The sequence below is a fragment of the Glossina fuscipes genome, unplaced genomic scaffold, assembly GCF_014805625.2.
Source record: "Glossina fuscipes isolate IAEA_lab_2018 unplaced genomic scaffold, Yale_Gfus_2 115, whole genome shotgun sequence".
In the NCBI taxonomy this organism is placed as follows: domain Eukaryota; kingdom Metazoa; phylum Arthropoda; class Insecta; order Diptera; family Glossinidae; genus Glossina; species Glossina fuscipes.
Window position 1 is genome coordinate 2,782,249 of NW_023998458.1, and position 17,628 is coordinate 2,799,876.

The 17,628-nt window shown below is 35.1% G+C and overlaps 1 protein-coding gene and 1 long non-coding RNA gene across 7 annotated transcripts in view; one reads left to right on the forward strand and one right to left on the reverse strand.

The window, feature by feature from the left end:
- LOC119640103 (segmentation protein cap'n'collar) overlaps nt 1-17,628 on the forward strand; it is a 90,854-nt gene that overhangs the window by 57,774 nt on the left and 15,452 nt on the right. For all 5 annotated transcript variants that reach the window (XM_038037927.1, XM_038037925.1, XM_038037924.1 and 2 more), the window contains 4 exons: nt 3,225-3,304; nt 3,412-4,029; nt 14,871-15,290; nt 15,394-15,496. In XM_038037927.1, the coding sequence (XP_037893855.1) occupies nt 3,225-3,304; nt 3,412-4,029; nt 14,871-15,290; nt 15,394-15,496 (1,221 nt within the window). The remainder of the gene's footprint in view (nt 1-3,224; nt 3,305-3,411; nt 4,030-14,870; nt 15,291-15,393; nt 15,497-17,628) is intronic.
- Nucleotides 10,776-14,369, reverse strand: LOC119640104. 2 transcript variants are annotated; one of them, XR_005247606.1, is made up of 3 exons: nt 14,123-14,369; nt 13,977-14,064; nt 10,776-13,712 (listed from the first exon to the last, which is right to left on the reverse strand). It is a non-coding gene; the product is annotated as an uncharacterized LOC119640104 (long non-coding RNA). The 2 variants fall into 2 exon arrangements; XR_005247605.1 differs by having other exon boundaries at nt 10,776-13,477; nt 13,550-13,712; nt 13,977-14,369.

The window sequence follows — 17,628 nt, forward strand, 5'->3', positions numbered from 1 at the left end:
AAAAGTATTTTTATTACTATACGTTATATATATATATATATATATATAAAAAGGTATCAAAAAATAACAAAGTAGAGTTGGCAAAGCCTAAAATAACATAAGCATAAATGAAAACGTGCTGTGTGTGTGTAGATGGGTGTGTGTGTGTGTGGATGGCAAAGCAATGTGTGTACAGTACTTTGAATGGCAATTGTAAGTGGCTGAAATACCTTTAATTGTACAAATACTATAACAATTATTAAAAGTAAACGTAAAAAACCAGTTGTTATTTTTACGACGAATTACGTTTTTAGAGCTGAAAGAAAAAAAAAAAAGAAAAACAGCTCGACATTGTTAAAAAACAAAAAAAAAAAAAAAAAAAAAGAAACGAAGGAAACCTCCAAAGTAAACATGGCCCGAGTGAATTCTTTCTTACCCACACAACAGAACGTGTAATTATCTCGGTATTAGTGTTTTAATGTCTGCAGTATTGCCCTGAACGCTTTAAGTAAACATGTCCGTATGGTTTGCTTTTTGGCCTTATGTTGTTTATATTGTTTTATTTATTTAAAATTTTGACCCAAACTCAAGTGCTGTTATGCACTCTACTGGAGCAAGTTAGTTTTGATCAGATAGCCTTTTTTTTTTCTTCATACACCTCCTGTGTAAGTTTTCAGTATATGTTTTCCGTTATTGCTGCTGCTGTTGCTGTTGCTGTTATAGTCGTAGCAGAGCGCCCACTATTTCGTTTAGTTAAATTCTTAAGAATTTTTCAAGATTTTCTATTTACTTTACATACATTTTTTGTGTTCTCTCTCTTAATTTATTTTTTTGCTTTTACGATTTTGTTCTTTTATAAAAATATTTTTATTATAAAGAAAATTGAGAAGAGAGAGAAGAATTTAATTTAGTAAAAAAAACGGAATATTATTTTGAAATCTAAATTAAAAAGAATTCATAATTTTCAGCTGCAGCTCAGTGTACAGAACAACAGTTGCTTCCTGCAAACGTTTCTTCTTCTTCTGAACAATAACATAAAGAATTTTATGATTAATGATTTGTTAGTTTTTCTGCTGTTATAATTTTTATATAATTAATGATTTTTCATCTTTCGCTTACATTCGAAAATATTCGTTTTCGACAATTTAAATACAAACTTTAATTATCAAGAGATTTAGATGCATTTCAAGGTGTTTCGATTTTTTGTTTTTTATCTCACTTTGATTTTGTCTCCCAACTGTACGCTAAAACAAACTCTATACATCTACTCTAAACATCTATGAATTGTTAGGTTAAAGGGAATTTCTGCCGTCAACGATCTACTTTACGAGATTTACGAGGCCTACGCAAGACCAATTCAGGTTCTCTACTATTCTGGAAATCGAAGACAACTACCAAGTTTCGCTTAACGGCGAAAGAATGATACGGGGAAAGCGATCAATGTAGCGAGTCATGCCTCTTTATAAGGATATGTTCAGCATCAGTATATATTTTAGGTATCATACGAAGCTATCTCAAAAAACTCGATTGCTAGATTCTAGAGTGGAGCGACTACTCAAAACGCAAAGTTGCTTTATTTGTAAAGGGATGAGGGAAAGTGCGGGTCTTCCCTAATCAATCCATTATTACCAGCCGAGATAAGCGGCCTGTGCATATGCATATTAAAGTCCCATTGATGAAAACCTTGTTAGCATTGCATTGTATTATAATTTCCTGAGGTAAGCGCAAGTGATCTGTGTACACATGTGTCCCATTGTGTATTAAGGATATTTTGATAACAAGCTATGCTAATATTAGCAGTCGGAAGGTAATCGTATCCCGGTTTGCATACTATAATAAAGTGATGCCATGAAAGCTTGCATTGCTCCCAGTCGCCTACCTAAGGACTCTCCCGGCCTTAAACACTAGGACAGTTGTTGTCTGCTTAATAAAAATCATGAAATCATATTAAATATTGTGTTAACGTTCGATAATATGATTTACATTTCATAAAAAACTGAAAGCAAAACTTTTCCTCAAACCTAATACTTTATAAACTGACGGCGAAGAATATTGTAATTATTCTCTATTCTTCTTCGATCAATATATATTTATTGTAAATATGTTTGAATGTTTGTAAATATTTAAGAATTATATTTTTATTGATCACTCCCCTGAGGTCTGTCTTTATTTCACTTTTTCTATTCTCGCCGTAGTAATGATGAGAAATTTATAAAATGTTCACAGTCTACGCGTCCGCGCAACGTCAAGAGACCAGTTGTGCGCATATCTAGTACTAGCGAGTGTACAATTACACTTGATTTAGGAAATTAAACTTGATTTTAGATTTCTTTGCATTCCCGTTAGATTAAGATCAACTAGTAGTTACCATTAGACTAACAATCTAACGATAGTTCGCATAATCGCGTTTGCACATAATCATGTTTTGCTTGCTCTTTGCTTTGCTTATGCATAATGCAGCAGATGCAAGTACGCGAGAATAAAGCAAAAAAGTCATAAATTTGATTTATTTGGTCTTTATATTACAAAGCAATAATTATAACACGGTAGGTATGCATATGCACGAGTGTGAGTGTGACTGCTTAGGTTAGTCAAAGCAATAGAGAGAGAAGAAGGATTGGATGTCAGGAACTCGATTTCAGGTGAATGTGATTTACTTTGAATATCGTAGAAATTTTGAGAGGTGTTTTGAGGGTGTTGGAAGAATTAAGCCATGCGAATCTCTGCTCAGGTTAGGAAAGAGAAGACACTTCTCGGCCATAAATGTTCTCATAGTAGTTAAGAAAAAGCAAAAAATCACTTATTTGTTTCAAAGTCAGATCGTCCAAGATTAGACAGGCGAACATGCCTGCCACTAACAAAAGGGTTTCGAGAAAGATTCGCTTTATAGTAAAGTGCAAGTACCTGTCCAAGTTTGGAATGTGTTTTACTTTCAAAGCTTTAAGCTTCTATTTTTTTATTAAAACCATCTCCTCCCTTCCGGCTTCCCAGGGAAACCAGAATTCTATTTCTTGATGTTTACAGATTCAATCGAAATTTCTGCCAACGTGATAAACTTTCTTTAGCGATGATCTAACTACATCAACAAGTGCATATTAATCCAGTTCCTTGTAGTTCTCTTCTATTTTGCTTGCAATTCCAACTCCTCTTATCAAGTCTACGCAACGCAATCGATAAGCAGCTCCTCTTTTATAACGTGGACCGAGATACATCTCGAGTAATTTTAAATTTTCTTTATTTTTCAGGTGAATATATACGATTGCCTTTGGACGAGATACTTAACGACGTTATACAATTTGCCGAATTGGCCGGAGAAACCGGTGAGGTAAGTCAATTATATATTATTTATTTATTTATTCATTTTTTTTTTGCTAGTCTAGAAAAAACCTTCGAATTTATTGTGTTTAATAATTTTTCTTTCTTTGTATATAGATTAACGAAAGTAGCAACGGTGCCAGCACTTCAGCTGCAGCCGCTGCCATCGTTAATAATCAAAATTCTATAAAATTGAAATCTGAAAGAGATGTTGAGCAGCATAGTGATGAGTTAACCGGCAACAATAATAATTCCGCGTTTAAATCGACAACAACAACAACAACAACACTGAAAACGATTAAAAGTGAAGTTGATGTGAAAAAGGAAAAAAGTATTGAAGTCAGCCAAAAAGATAAGAAAAACAACAATAATAAAACAGAAAGTGAAGCAAGCACTAAGAACAAAGGCAAAGTTGAACAGGACGGCGACGACGACGACGACGACGACGACGATCTAACACAGTCTGAAGTCGATTCATTGCCATCGCCATTGTTTGATTTAGATGACGAAGCAAAAGAGGAACTAGCCGATCTGGATATGATGTTACATTCGTCTGCACCGTTTGCACCGCATCACCATCCGCATCCGCACGCTCATCACCCACATCACCACCACCATCATCATCATCACCATCGTGCAACTGGCACGACGGGATCACAAAATTATGGCGGCGTAAATAGTGCATTCCATCGGCAACCGTCATCGACGGGCGGTTTCCATCATGGTCACCATCAAGTAAGTATCCATAAATCCATAAAAAAAAAACAAAAAAATCGAAAACAATAACCTTGTACTTCTTCTTCTTATCTTGATCGGATCTTATAGCTTTTTTTTAAGAAACATTTGTTGCTTTATTCGTTTCTTTAAACGCCATTTATCGCTTCTCCCCCCCAAGTCTTTTGTGTTGTTGTTGCCTTTAGCAGTACTCAATACTTGAACAGTGCAGTGAACAATGCCTCAAATATTTTCTTTCCCAATTATCGTATTCGCCACGCATGTTGTTGTTTTACTTAAGCAAAACTTAATGCCGTTCTTATCATGAAATATTACATCGACTTGGTACGTTTACGAGTTAAATTTATTGATCTCGATTTTTTCATATTTATGCTCCGACGTTTGATTGCATTGATGTATGTATATCTTTCCTTTTTTAAGATTGATTTTATATTTTAGCTGTGAAAGGTTTTTCGGCACAAATCTGTTGTTAGAAATTGGCGGCGGTTGTTGCTATGTAATCAAATTTCCTTAAAGTAGAAGTTCCTGCGTTTCTAGCAATTAATTGGTTGCAGTAAGACCACAATCTTCTTATTCTTATAGTAGGTAGTAGATGCGGTAGCATTTGTGACGAGTGAAAATGCTGCGCCTTAATGTTTCTGCATTGAGCATTGTATGCGTTTGCCTTGCCTGTTTACTCAAAATTTCTTAATAGATCTAGTCACGTCCGTCGGTCCGTCTCTCCGTCTGTCATGAAAATATTCAAGCGCTAGCCCTTGATATGGAAATTAAACTGAGACAAGAGTATCTTTAAAAATTTCATTTAAAAATGGGCATGCACCGCCCATTACATTGTATTGAAAGTAGAAAGTGTAAAAACTATAAGCAGTACTCGATTCAACTATATATCACAAACATTTACCATGGGTGTTTAGAAAGAAGTTTAAGCAGTTGAAGCTTCATAGCCTAACAAGGGAATCAAATGGAAAGCTTGCGTTTATTCTCATATTTGTCGTGACAAACACATCGTTAGACTCGTGCGCATTATTTAGAAGATTTTTTCGGAAAATTGAAAAAAAGAGGTGCGGACCGAGAATGGCAAATGCTTTGTTGAGGCTATCTATGAATAGAGGAAATCGCATCTTTGACTTGCTAATCTTTTTAACACTAATGGCTAATGTGTGAAGGGTTCCTTTCACAGATAAAATATCAATTTCTCAACACATTCTTATAACATGCATAAAGTTTAAAAAGTATTCAACAAACGCTTAGAGACGGTTAATAGAGGTGTATTCATATATTACAAATATATATCCATCGCATATGTATTAATAACTAATTAGATTTTGCCTGTCATTTGGAAGCGCTACTGTTTCTGAAGACGGCCGTAACCCTTTCGAAATAATTAAACAACAAATTACAAATTTGCTGCTATACAACATTTAATTTACTGCGCGAGAAAAAAAAATATATATATATAATAAATCTTTTCATACATTTTTTCCTGGAATTCTCATAATTTATATTTAGTTGTTTTTTTTGCTTTTTTTATTTAAAAAAAGATTAAAAAATAAATAAAAAACTAATCATACACTCTGTACTGTGCGGTGAATAATAAAATCATTAGTGTTAATATACACATTAATTGAATCGCTTTCATTAAATGTTGCAAAATAAACAACAGAAAACAGCAACAACTGCAAAACGTCAAGAAAAACAAAAACACGTTTAATTATTAAAAGTTTCTTCTGTTTAATAAAAACGTAAATTACACTGCAACCAACATAACGTAGAAAACAAAAAAAAAAAAAAAAAAGAAAAGAAAAACGTAACGTTTCCCTCTTAAATAGGAATAAGAGATGAAAGGACAGACGGACAAACTGGCAGTAAAAATTGAATGAAATAAAATATAAATGAATTTTTTGTTTCTTTATTATTATTATTATTATTATTATTATTATAAAAACCAAACACCAGATTACGTATGACCGGCAACGTAAGCCAGCCTGTACTGGGTAATCTAAAGGGTTTTTCTTTAAATGCAAAAAAGGAAAAAAAAAACTAAATTGAGATTTAATTACACACAAACACATTAACAGACAGTGGCTGGTAGACGAACTTAGTGAATGAATGAATGAATGCACCGACCGACCAGCCGAGCAAAAACACAGCCCACCGTTGCATCAGGTGCAAAGGGAAGTTAAACAATTATAGTAAAAATGCCAATGTTCTTCCTCTTGTGAAAGCCAGACGAAAATCATGTGAACTCTGTGAGATTATACCTGACGTTCTTTAAGGAAATTCCAACCTAAGTATAGCCTTAAGCGTTACACATTTGCTCTGCTGCTAAGAAAATATGAATGAATTTTTTTTTGCAGTCACACTTATTGTTGGTTGTGATAAATTAACAAAAAAAAAAAAAAAAAAAACATTCTTTTGGAGCTTGAATGGCTGGCGCCTTTGCTTGCTTAACTTGGCTTCCTTCCTATGCTTATATCAAATAAATACATTTCTCTAGTAATATCCTTCACCTTTTTTCGCCATTGCAGTTAACGGAATCTTTTTTTTTTTTTTTTTTAAGAAAAACTTACTTTCTAAGAAAAATATGAAAAAAGGTAAAGATCAACAATCATTAAAGGATTTTCCAGCTAAACATTTTAGAGATCAAACGGTTTAATCTCCCACGACTTCTCTGTCCTTAAATTTTGTGATTTTGCCGTCCATGCATTAAACAGGATTTCACTTGAAAGGATTTTCATCATCGTCATAAGCATTCATCCAGCGTAACATGTGATACTAACCGCATCGGCACCGGCATCGGGTATAGCCAGCACAGCAAGTGCTTCTCTTAATCTTTCTTTTTGTTTTAAGCCATGTGTGTATGTATATGCGTTCATTTGTAGCATATTTTAGAGATCTTATTGTCGTAGGTTTTTTGTCTTTCTTCGCCTTCTGGTATAGATCGCGTTTTATGAATTCTTTTCTTTCTCCTTTCCATGGATAATTACTTATGCGTTGGCTACTGACTTTATGACTGTTTGCTTTGTTTCTCTTCTCTTTTGTTTTTTGTTTTTTTTATTTCTTAGTTTTCTTTTGTCTTTGCTTTAGTGTGTTTCAATGCCTGTGTGTATGCGTATGTGTGCGTGTGTGTAGGCATTTGGCTTTTTGTTTTAGCACTTATTGTGTGCATTTTTACCCGTGCGCATGTGTGTAAAATGATTTCAGAAATACCGCAAGAAATCATTATGCGGCTTCGTGACTTTGACAGGTACTTCTTAATGACACCCATTTACATGACATTTGCAGCTTAACTGCGTATAAGACTAAATGCGTACACACATCATATCGTCAGTCAGTAGCAATATTTAGTAACAATTACACTGGAAAGCAAAACACCATTGTTTGTTAATTTTTTTTTTTTATCTTTTTCATTGTTAATCTCTTAACACAGATACCATATCCGTATAAGAATTTTGTTTTATTTTTTTGCTAACCTTAATTTCTTCGAAAGGGTCAGCCATAGCGAAATGAAAAACGTTTATTACGTAGATTCTGTCTGTGGTCGAATTCAGTATCGAGGAAAAAAGCGGCGCATAGCAGCTCACATTGTCCTTATTGTGCCAACAGAGTATCGTGTAAGTCGAGTGGATGATGGATGCCTCGATTTTTTCCGAATGTCTTTATATAAACAGTGATTCTTGTTTCCTGCCTGCCTTGGGCTCATCACGACTAGCTCTCTGCTTTGATTTAGAAATAGATGTTAGATTATAGTTCCATTTTTATCCATGGTAATGGCAATCTGTACTTGTTGCTCTCAAAATTGGTTCAGCACTTTTCGATATTAGTCGTTCTGCTATCTATTTTAGATTCATGGTTAGTAGCTGCTACATGTCTCAAAATTGGTTTAGACATGACTTGATATATTTATTAGCTCTTCTATTATAAATTTAGCCTAAAGGGGAAATGGCAGGAAATCATTTCTTCTATTAGCCATTAAAGGAGCGAAACTTTTCTCCGACCTTTGCTACGCCTCAGAGTCATTACTCTCTCTCTATTCATGCCCAAATCAACCGAATCTTTCGCTAATGTGAAATTTTTACTTAATCATGTCGAGAATGAAAGGAATGGAATGAAACGTGTCATTTATCCAATAGGAACACGATTGTTAATACACGAGAAATCTATGGTCATTTCTTTGTATTTTCTGTTGACCAAGCCTCTAGGAATATGTTGGAGGTAATCTTCCTTCAAAAATACAACATAACATAGCCTGTTATATTGTGGTTAAAGCAGCTTAAATAGGATATACATTACTTTCCAGTAACGTATTTTCACGCCCATCGCCTTACTCATAACTAAACTTTGACATTTATATCTAATGATTGCAAACGAAATAACCGACTGAATATACAGCAACTTTTGGGTAACGGGGAGAACAAAGTAGAATAGATAGCGTGGCGTAACTTTAGGTGGGCGTAAACGTTTTCAATTTACTTTTTTTCGATTGGAAAATTTTTGTAAAAAATTCAAGTTCAAGTTTATACTTAAAAAAAAATAAATAAATTGAGGCAAAAAAAAACTTTGCACACTCCACAATAATTAAGGGAAAAAACATCTATAATTTTTTTTCAAACATGTCAAAGTAAATACATGCACATATGACATAATATGAATTAAGACAAAAGTAAAAAAAAATCGAATGCAAAGCACGCATGCAACACTGGAGGCAGATTGCAGTAAAGCCACAGCACCGGGTATACGGCCGTGTACTTGAGTTTAACTGTGTGTGTGCGCGCATGTATGCGTTTAAATTGTTCAATTGCATAAATAATAATCATTAACAATAGCATAATAATTAAACCCACTGACGGGGTGTGGAATATTCTGTTATTACAATTGTATGAATTCATTCTATTCATGAATGAAGAAATGAAAGATTTTAGATAATTTTCCCCAAGGCAAACATTGAGCAAAACTCTAATACGTCAAGTGATTGTAAAGATGACAAGTGCTTCATTTAATCCCTATCTATTTGTACATATATGTGTGTGTAAGGTCTTCGATTGTCTTCTTCTCAAAACTTAAAATATTTTGTCGTAGATCGGTGCTAAATATTTTTTCCTTTTTTATGCCAGACCACGACCATCTTTTCACTTTCCGGGTTTTGTGTTAACAATCAATTTCTCATTCTAACACCTTAAGTTTATTTGCTTTCCTTTTCCCTTCAACCATTAGCCACAGTTAGCAAATACTACCACTACCATCGCTACCATTGCCATCATTTAACAAACACTGATGTAATTCAGCCCAACGAAACATGTACATATACAGTGTCTTGTAAAGCAGTTTAGCAAACACAAACAAACACTTGCCCGGCCATAACGTTTGGTTGAGTGCAAGTGTATAATACGTACGAGTCTTGCAATCTCTTCGATTGGGTGTGTTAACTTTTCCGTTTTATTTGTAACACTCTGAACCTAAGCGACAGGTAAAATTGTCTCATGTTGAATTTTTGATAAGCAGTGGTTCGTGTGTATAGTGTTGCCTTGTCTTCGACGGCTTCAAGTTTCATAAACTAAAAACTTCAATTTTGGCTATAAGTACAGCAAGAAAAAGCATATCTATGTAGAGATGCATGAGTAGGTTTTTGATTTATATACATCTGCCCATCCGTCTCCTGATAAACGGTCCTCAGGAGCTTTGTTTGTCTTCACGGATCAAGTTTAGAAGAGAATAGGTCGGTCCTATTGCTCATGGAAGCCGCTGAATAAAGGTATATCTTGGTTATATACTAGGTGGTCAATATTCTTTTTCCTAGCTATAGTATGCCTGCGTGTGTGTGTAATAATATGACGTGAAATGCTTTTAATTTGACTACGAAGAACGGCGTATTTCATTCAGTAAATGAAGAATCTAAAGAGGCCGAAAGGGGCGCCCGGGGTAACTAAGACACAAAATACAACTTGTGTCATACACCGATTTAAAATCAAAGTATAATATAGTTTTTGGAGCTATTTTAAGAATTTTGCAATAAAAATTTCTGAGGCAGTGTTAGACTTCTTCTCCTGAAATTCTCCCTAGGGGAATATGATGACAGATATGGCTCTAATATCTGACAGATTTCTCGCGTGCGAATGTGTATGTACATTGGGTACACTTATAGCTTCTTGAAAGGATCGTAACAACTAAAATAATGCTCTGTGAGTCCTGTCATTATTGTTAATATTATTGTTACATTGTGCACTGGGCATTTGCGAGTCGACTCTTGTTTGCTTCATTTTTGCTTCACTCCCTTCACGATGGTTGCGTGTGCGTGTGTGTGTTAATCTTTTACTTTACGCTGTTCATGTAGATATACGAAAAATACCTCATCTATCGTTTCTGCTCTTCCTTTTGGCTCGCATCATACATGCAACGAACACGAACGTTCATCACATCACAAAATCCGCAATAACAAGAAGAATACGTTGTTTAATAATTTGTCAGTCTCGTGTTCATCAAAAATGATGTTTTCTGTACATTTTCTTATTATATTATTTCTTTGTGATTGTTACTAACATTTAAACATTTTCTGTTGTGTTTAGTTGTTTCGCGGAGATCTTAGTGCAGTGATCGTTGTAGATTCAAACACTTTCAAATACATTTTATAAAGTTTTTCGTAGAGACATTCGTCATTTGGTTCGTTGCATTTTTGAAACCGTCGGTTATTATTGCTATTAAAGTGTGTTTGGCGTTTATAATGAAAATGAAACTGCAATGAATGTGATCAAGAAAATCTTAAAAATGTCAATATTAACTATACATAAATGTGTTTGAATTGAATTAAGCACTTAATCAGCAGAAGGAAGTGTTTTAACAAAAACAGCTTAGTTATGCAATTTTATTGAACTAACGTATCCAGAATGCACTTTTTAAATGCTTAATAGTCCCGAAATTTTATAGAGACTTGAGAAAATTTCGCCAAACGTTTAATAACAGTAACAAGTGAGGCATAATAAACATATCTAGACGTGTGTATATAATGCTTCCATAAAAGGTGATTTTTCAATATTGCATTTCTAATCGTGCGATTCCTTTATGCTGAAGACGCTCTCTCCTCGCTGACCTTCAACTACTTATTGAGGATCAAAGCAATTTTTTTTATTAAAGAATCCAGAATAATAATAATAAATAATAAAGTAACAATTAATTCCATGACTAATGCCAATCACGCTAAGGTTGATTAACATAAATTTAGGGCAAAAATATGATTTTTAAATATCTATGGAAAAAATACCTCGTCTCCACCGATCACTAATTACTGATTTCAATAATAAGTCAATATAAAGGCAATATAAGAAATATATTGAAAACTGCTCTTGAGGTAGATGTGAAGTAAATATTTTAGAAGATTGTCGCGCCAAACTAAATGCTCTAAGCGGAAATGCTGCGGAGCGGCAATGTACTTTTTTTCTATCTCGTAGAAGGAGAACGTTGGCTGTCATGAGAAAGTTTTTATGGTCCACAGTTTTCTGACTTGCGAAGAAACCGTTGAAGCAGTGAAGCAAACAGTTATGGGGAATCGTTGAATACATATTAGCGAGGTTGCTACGATTACTGGCCTATCATCGTCTGGCTCACGCCATGTAATTTTTGCGGATGTTGTGGTCATAAAACGTAACCGATGTTGCTCCACAACAACGCGCCAGCCCACCATTGCTTGTTCGTAATTTTTTCGGCGAAAACGACACCGTAACCGTGCGTCAGCTAACGTAGTTATTGCGTTTGGTCCCCCACGACTTTTGCTTGCTCCAAAACTGAAAAAATCCATGAAAGGTCGGTTTTTTGCCACAAGTAAGCAGATAAAAACAGAATCGCTGAAAGAGTTCAAGGACATGTCAAAAAGCGCATACCAGGACTGCTTCGAGCATTGGAGCAAGCACTGCCACAAATCTATTATATCCCAGGGGAATTATTTTGAAACGAGCAAAATTGATAACATATATATACGTCGTATATACATTCGGTCAGCAGACAATTTGTACGTTCTGGTGTGTGAAATTGTCAAAGTCGCAAGAATTACAATTAAAAGTTCGACAAACTTACTTGCATTCCGCAAATAAACAAACTTGACCCCTCCTCCACAGTTGTCCCGGTCCACACATAACTGTTACTTCAGTCAGAAATTCACTAATAGCTATTACGACTGTAACCTCACGTTTACGGTCAACGAAGATTTCTACGACATTTATCGTATATACTTGAAATGATGGGGATTACCGATCGGCAGCCCACCCGAGACGAAAACTTCTGTTTTCTTCTTAAAGCCATCTGCCTGAGCAGCTGAGTAGCTGAGAGCCGCGACTACGAAGTCAGTGCCCGCGCATTCAAACCTAAAGTGTTTTCTTTGGATTCACATGTATGGCGCGTGCTTAGTCGGTAAAGGCATTATCGATTGAGCACAAATCTACTAGGCTGCCGCCATTTCCGTCCCTATCTCTTTCTTTTCTTCTCTTCTTTCTCACAGCCATCGTGTTACAAGAATAGAAAAAACAAATTAGAATGAAACTTACAATTCTGACAAGGATAATAGATAAGTAATAAAAAAAAAAACCGTTGGTTTTTATCTGTTCAGTGCATAAGTTCCTGCAATTCTAGGAAAAGCTCTCCTTCCATTTACTCTACAGGTCACAATAGTAAAGCAAGAAAAGTGAAAATATGAGCCAGAATCTAAGAATTTTTTTTTTAAGAGTCCTTCGAAAATCGGCCATCTCGAAATCTAGGAATATTGATTTATATCAAATATCCTACCGCTGTTCACAACAATACAATTTCGAGGCAATCGCATCAAAATTAAAAGTGCTGTACTTGTAATATGCTCAACTCGAAGTGCGCGGCGTGCAGAAATATGCGTTTGAAGTTTCAAGTTTCAAATTTTAATCTGCATGTCTTCTGCTCTGCATTGAACTTTTGAACCGTTGAAATATTTGAACGTCCTCAATTAAGCCTTTTTCTAAAACGTCCCCTAATATTTAAAGGAAGGAAGAAAGCTACCTCTTATCTCCCGCAGGGACTGCTTTATTTAGAATCTGATTAAGCAACTAAATGAAGCTTGTTTTGTACAATGCATAAAAGACTTTGCTGGAAGGACCCAAATAAGATAAGCAATTAGTTAGCTAGCATCGGGCTATAGTGCTCGCTGAGAAAAGAAAAACCGTAAGGTAAGCATTCTGGACTGCTTAGACGGTGTGCTTGGCATATGCTCTTTCTTAGTTTAAATTCGAAGGTGCATTACTTTCGGGTTAAACGAACTTCACTTACACAGAGACACTATGTACCGTTCGCATATATTTGTGCGTCTCAGAAAATTCGGGCGGCTGATCTGACTTCACGTATTACAGTTTTATCGGAAAGTTGTACAACAGCAGCAGAATTTCCCATTCCATTGTTGTGGGTGTGGCCTTTTGTACACTTTTTAATTTGCCGTTGTCTTCCCGAGAATTTAAATTTAAATTTTATTTTATATGAAGCTTAAGTTTACTTATTTCCCATTCGCTCTCACCTCCCTGCGTGTTCTGACCACGAATCTAACCGTTTTTTTGTTTTGTTTAAAACTATCCAACAAAGCGTACTTTAAAACTTTCTATACAAGAGATCTTCCTACCGATCGGCATTTATAAATGTCTTGCATTTCTCATACCACCGCTGTGACCTCTGGCAGCAACCTAAGGTAAAAGAAAAAAATGAAGCGAAATATGTTTTGCGTAAGAAAACATTTAAACATTTTAAGAAACTTTATGAAAGAAGGGAACAAAAAAGGAAGAAAAAAAAAAAAAGTCAAGCTAAACATATCAATTGAAACGTTTTAACAGCATTCAAAAAGCTGTCGATCAAATCGACACGATGTGGTTTTTTTTTTTTTGTTTTTGTTTCTTAAGCTTTTCGTAAAATCACATTTCTTCTCTTAGCTGTGACGGCACCTTACTTACCTTCAGTTACCACCGATTAATAAATCTGCATATAAAGGTGCATGTGTAGGTTTGTGCGCATGCATTTACACTAAAAGTGACGGGATTGCTGCAAAAAAAAAAAGAAAGAAATATGAACAAAGATCGAAACAAGTCAGTAACTCAACTGCAATCCTTTAAATGAGCCCAGCGAGCGAACGCATAAACGGCCAGCCCATGGTGCCAAAGCACTTGTCAATGTTGTTCCTTTTTTTTTTTTTTTTTTGTTCTTTCTTGTTTTCTTATATGGTAAGGAATTTATTTCAATTTAATTTCGATCGATCTTCGCTGGATTGCTAACAGTTTTGACAAAAGGAGATTTTGTTGTTTTTAAGCGTCAAAATCAGAAAATCACAGTCAAAATCACGTTCGCTCGTGATTTTCAAACTAAAACCCAAATCGTCAGATTTGATGCATTATTGTTAAGGTTTTCAGATTGTTTTCATTATGCTTCGTGTTGTTATTGCTGTTATTATTATTATTATTATTCTTATTATTATGGTTGTTTTTGGATAATGAATGTACTTGTGGTGTTACAAGTTTCTTCTTGAATCGGGTTCTCTTCATTCATCACTTACTTGTATGAACTCGTATGTGTTGCCGGTTTTTTGTTGTTTTTTGTTGTTTTTTTTTTTTTTGATTTCATTTTTTATAATAACAAAAAAGATGTATATTTGCTTGATTGATCACTTGTTTATGAACTTTTTTTTTTTACTCTTTTTTAGTTCATTGTTTTGTTCAAGTTTAAAGAGAGTCTTGTCGATCCTAAAAACACACAATAATCCGTAAAATAAATTAATCAGCCGACTTCTTAAATATTGTTTCCGTCGTTTAACAATTATTCATTTTGCTTTCTTCTTCTTTTACTTGAAAAAGAGTCGTATGCCTCTTAGTCGTGGTGTTTCTGTGGAGCAACGTTTGCAGGATATTGCCAGCCTTTTCAATCCTATGGGGGTTGTTGGTGGCGTTTCCGAGATGTCACCGTATTCGCATTATCCTACGCATCATTATTCGTATCAGAGTGCTACGCAGCACGCTCAATATCCACCACCGCCCCCGCCACCACCACCGCATCCCCATCATCATCATCATGCAACTGTATTACATCCGAATGCTTCGTTGGGTGAATTGTGTTCGGCTCAACCGCACTACGGCCACAATTTGGGTTCGGCCGTTTCGTCCAGCATGCATTTGACTAACTCAACACACGATGCCGATATTAGCGGTGTAGGCGCTGTTGGTGGTGTTAGTAATGTTGGTGCTTACAAAATGGAACACGATATGTTGTATTATTCGGTAAATACTATGAAATGCATATTTTTCTGATAAATTCAATTTTATTTAATACATTTTTTTTTTTTTTTTTTTGCCTTTCCACACTCACAACTATACGTTATAGAATGCCACATCAGATATGAATCACACAACAGATGGTTTCATTAATTCCATTTTAAACGATGAAGATTTACATCTTATGGACATGAATGTGAATGTTAATGACAGTAAGTGTTTCATTTCATTTTTTCATATCTTATACCCTACTTACTTTATGCCTTTGCCCTTTAAAAATTGTAATATATGATTTTTCACAAAGATTTTTGAGTAAAGAAAAAAAAAAAACGCAAGCAAAGCGTGTGCCGAGCCTCGCACGAACCTTTGATACCGTCAAATTCGAGCAAGTAGCTCAGTTACTTTTATTGAATGGTATTACAAATAATCCGGTGCAGAATAAGAAGAATTTAGTCGTTAATATAACGGCTGGACGCATCAGACTGAATCTGAATACTTCAGTACGTCACGCTTTTTTAAAAAGTCCCGAATCCCAACGTTACGCTATATTCATGTTGTTTCAATGCGTTTGTTCTGGAGCTAATTTATTGACGCAATGTCACGTTGCTCAAAAACTTCGTAGCCTTTAGTAAATTCTCCCTTGCTATTCACTACATTTGTTTCAGTAAATCTCGATTTCACGTTAGCTGATCTCATGCCTACGATCATTTTTATTAATCTTGCAAAGAATGAAACAATTTCGGAAATGAAGCGAAGATTTCAATACTATATTATGTTGTTCAAAAACTCTACAATTCCAATAAATTTTCCCTTATTTTACTTTTTGTTTAACACTTTTATTTCAGTAAATACCACCCCTCACATCTCCCCCTCCCACTCTCAGATTGTCTTCATTAATCCTACAGAAAATGAAAGGATTTCGAAAAACAAGCATAAAATTTCAACTTATCACGCTGTTCAAAAACTCGGTAGCCTTTGTTTGGTCAATTCCTTCTTGCTCTTCTATAAATTCTTTTCTATAAACATTCTGGCCAGGATTACTTTCGTTAGCCCCACTAGACTCATATATTTTATCATGTTCAAACAGTTTGTAGTCTTAACCTCTTAACCTCTTTGCGCGTCATTTTAGCATATTGTGGCATCTGAATGAACTTCTTAGCCCTGATTTGATTTTCTTTAATGGCATATAAGTAAAACTATTCAACTCTTCATGTTGTTCCAGCAACTGATCGATGAAAAAACAATCTCGAATAGAATTTTCAGCGAATATAGAAGATCGCTTCTGAAATTATTTTCCACAGGGCATGGAAAATTCTCTTCCGCGTCCGCTTGTGGTTCCCAAGTATTATGGGAAACGAGTAAAATGTCGGTTTGATGCAATCTTCTTAAACCTAAAAAAATCAAATCTTGATGAAAGCCGTGGAAATGCTTCGAATAATAGATAATGTGATTCCCACGACATAGCCATTGCAGGTGCGCCTGTACGGCGTGGTTAGAAATCAAATTTACTTCGCTAGATCAGATGTGTTGTCGTGATTGCCACGAAGACTTTCGCGTTATTGCTTTTGTTTGCCTCACCGGCTTAAAAGCTTCTTCTACGTCCAAAGAATTGAAGGCAATACTTCTTTGGCCCCTGATCGCTTGATATGAATTTCATGCCTTTGTTATGAACAAGCCAACGTAATTCTTTTGCGATGGTGTTACCCACCTCTAATCCCCATGACTTTAAATGACTTAGTCAACCGCAAAAATGAGCCTTACTGTGATTCAAAGCGAGCGGATGATGTTGGGACAATTTCTTATAGCTTCTCTTAGATAAAATCCCTTATAGTAATTAAATGTTAAGAGACTTGCGACGACCTCAGCTAAGCCCCATAGGCATGTTTCGATAATCAAGTGTTGATCTTAAACGTTTCGAATGCGGAAAGCTACACTTAAATAGATATGTACGCACAAGCACTACGTGCGTATATTTATTTGATTCATTCGTTTGATGCATATGAAGAGCGCAACTTCAGACTAATAAATACCCAAATTCTCTCGTCTATGTAGTCTACCTGACCTCTTCACGTATTACTTAAGACTTGCAGCTGATCTTGATCTTGGACCAGAAATAAATTTATCACAAGGCCGTAATATTTTTATTACCGTTTATCGCCCATACGTCTACTCTCACGGCCGCCAAGAGAGTTTGCATTCCAATATTCTGCTGAAATTTGAAACTGAACCAACTATTGTAAGAATTTCTTATACCAAAAGAATTGAATTGTTTCAGAAATAACAAACAAAAAAAAGCTTAAAAAAGCTTTCCGTTTTACTCAAACACACTCTACTGAGCGTATAA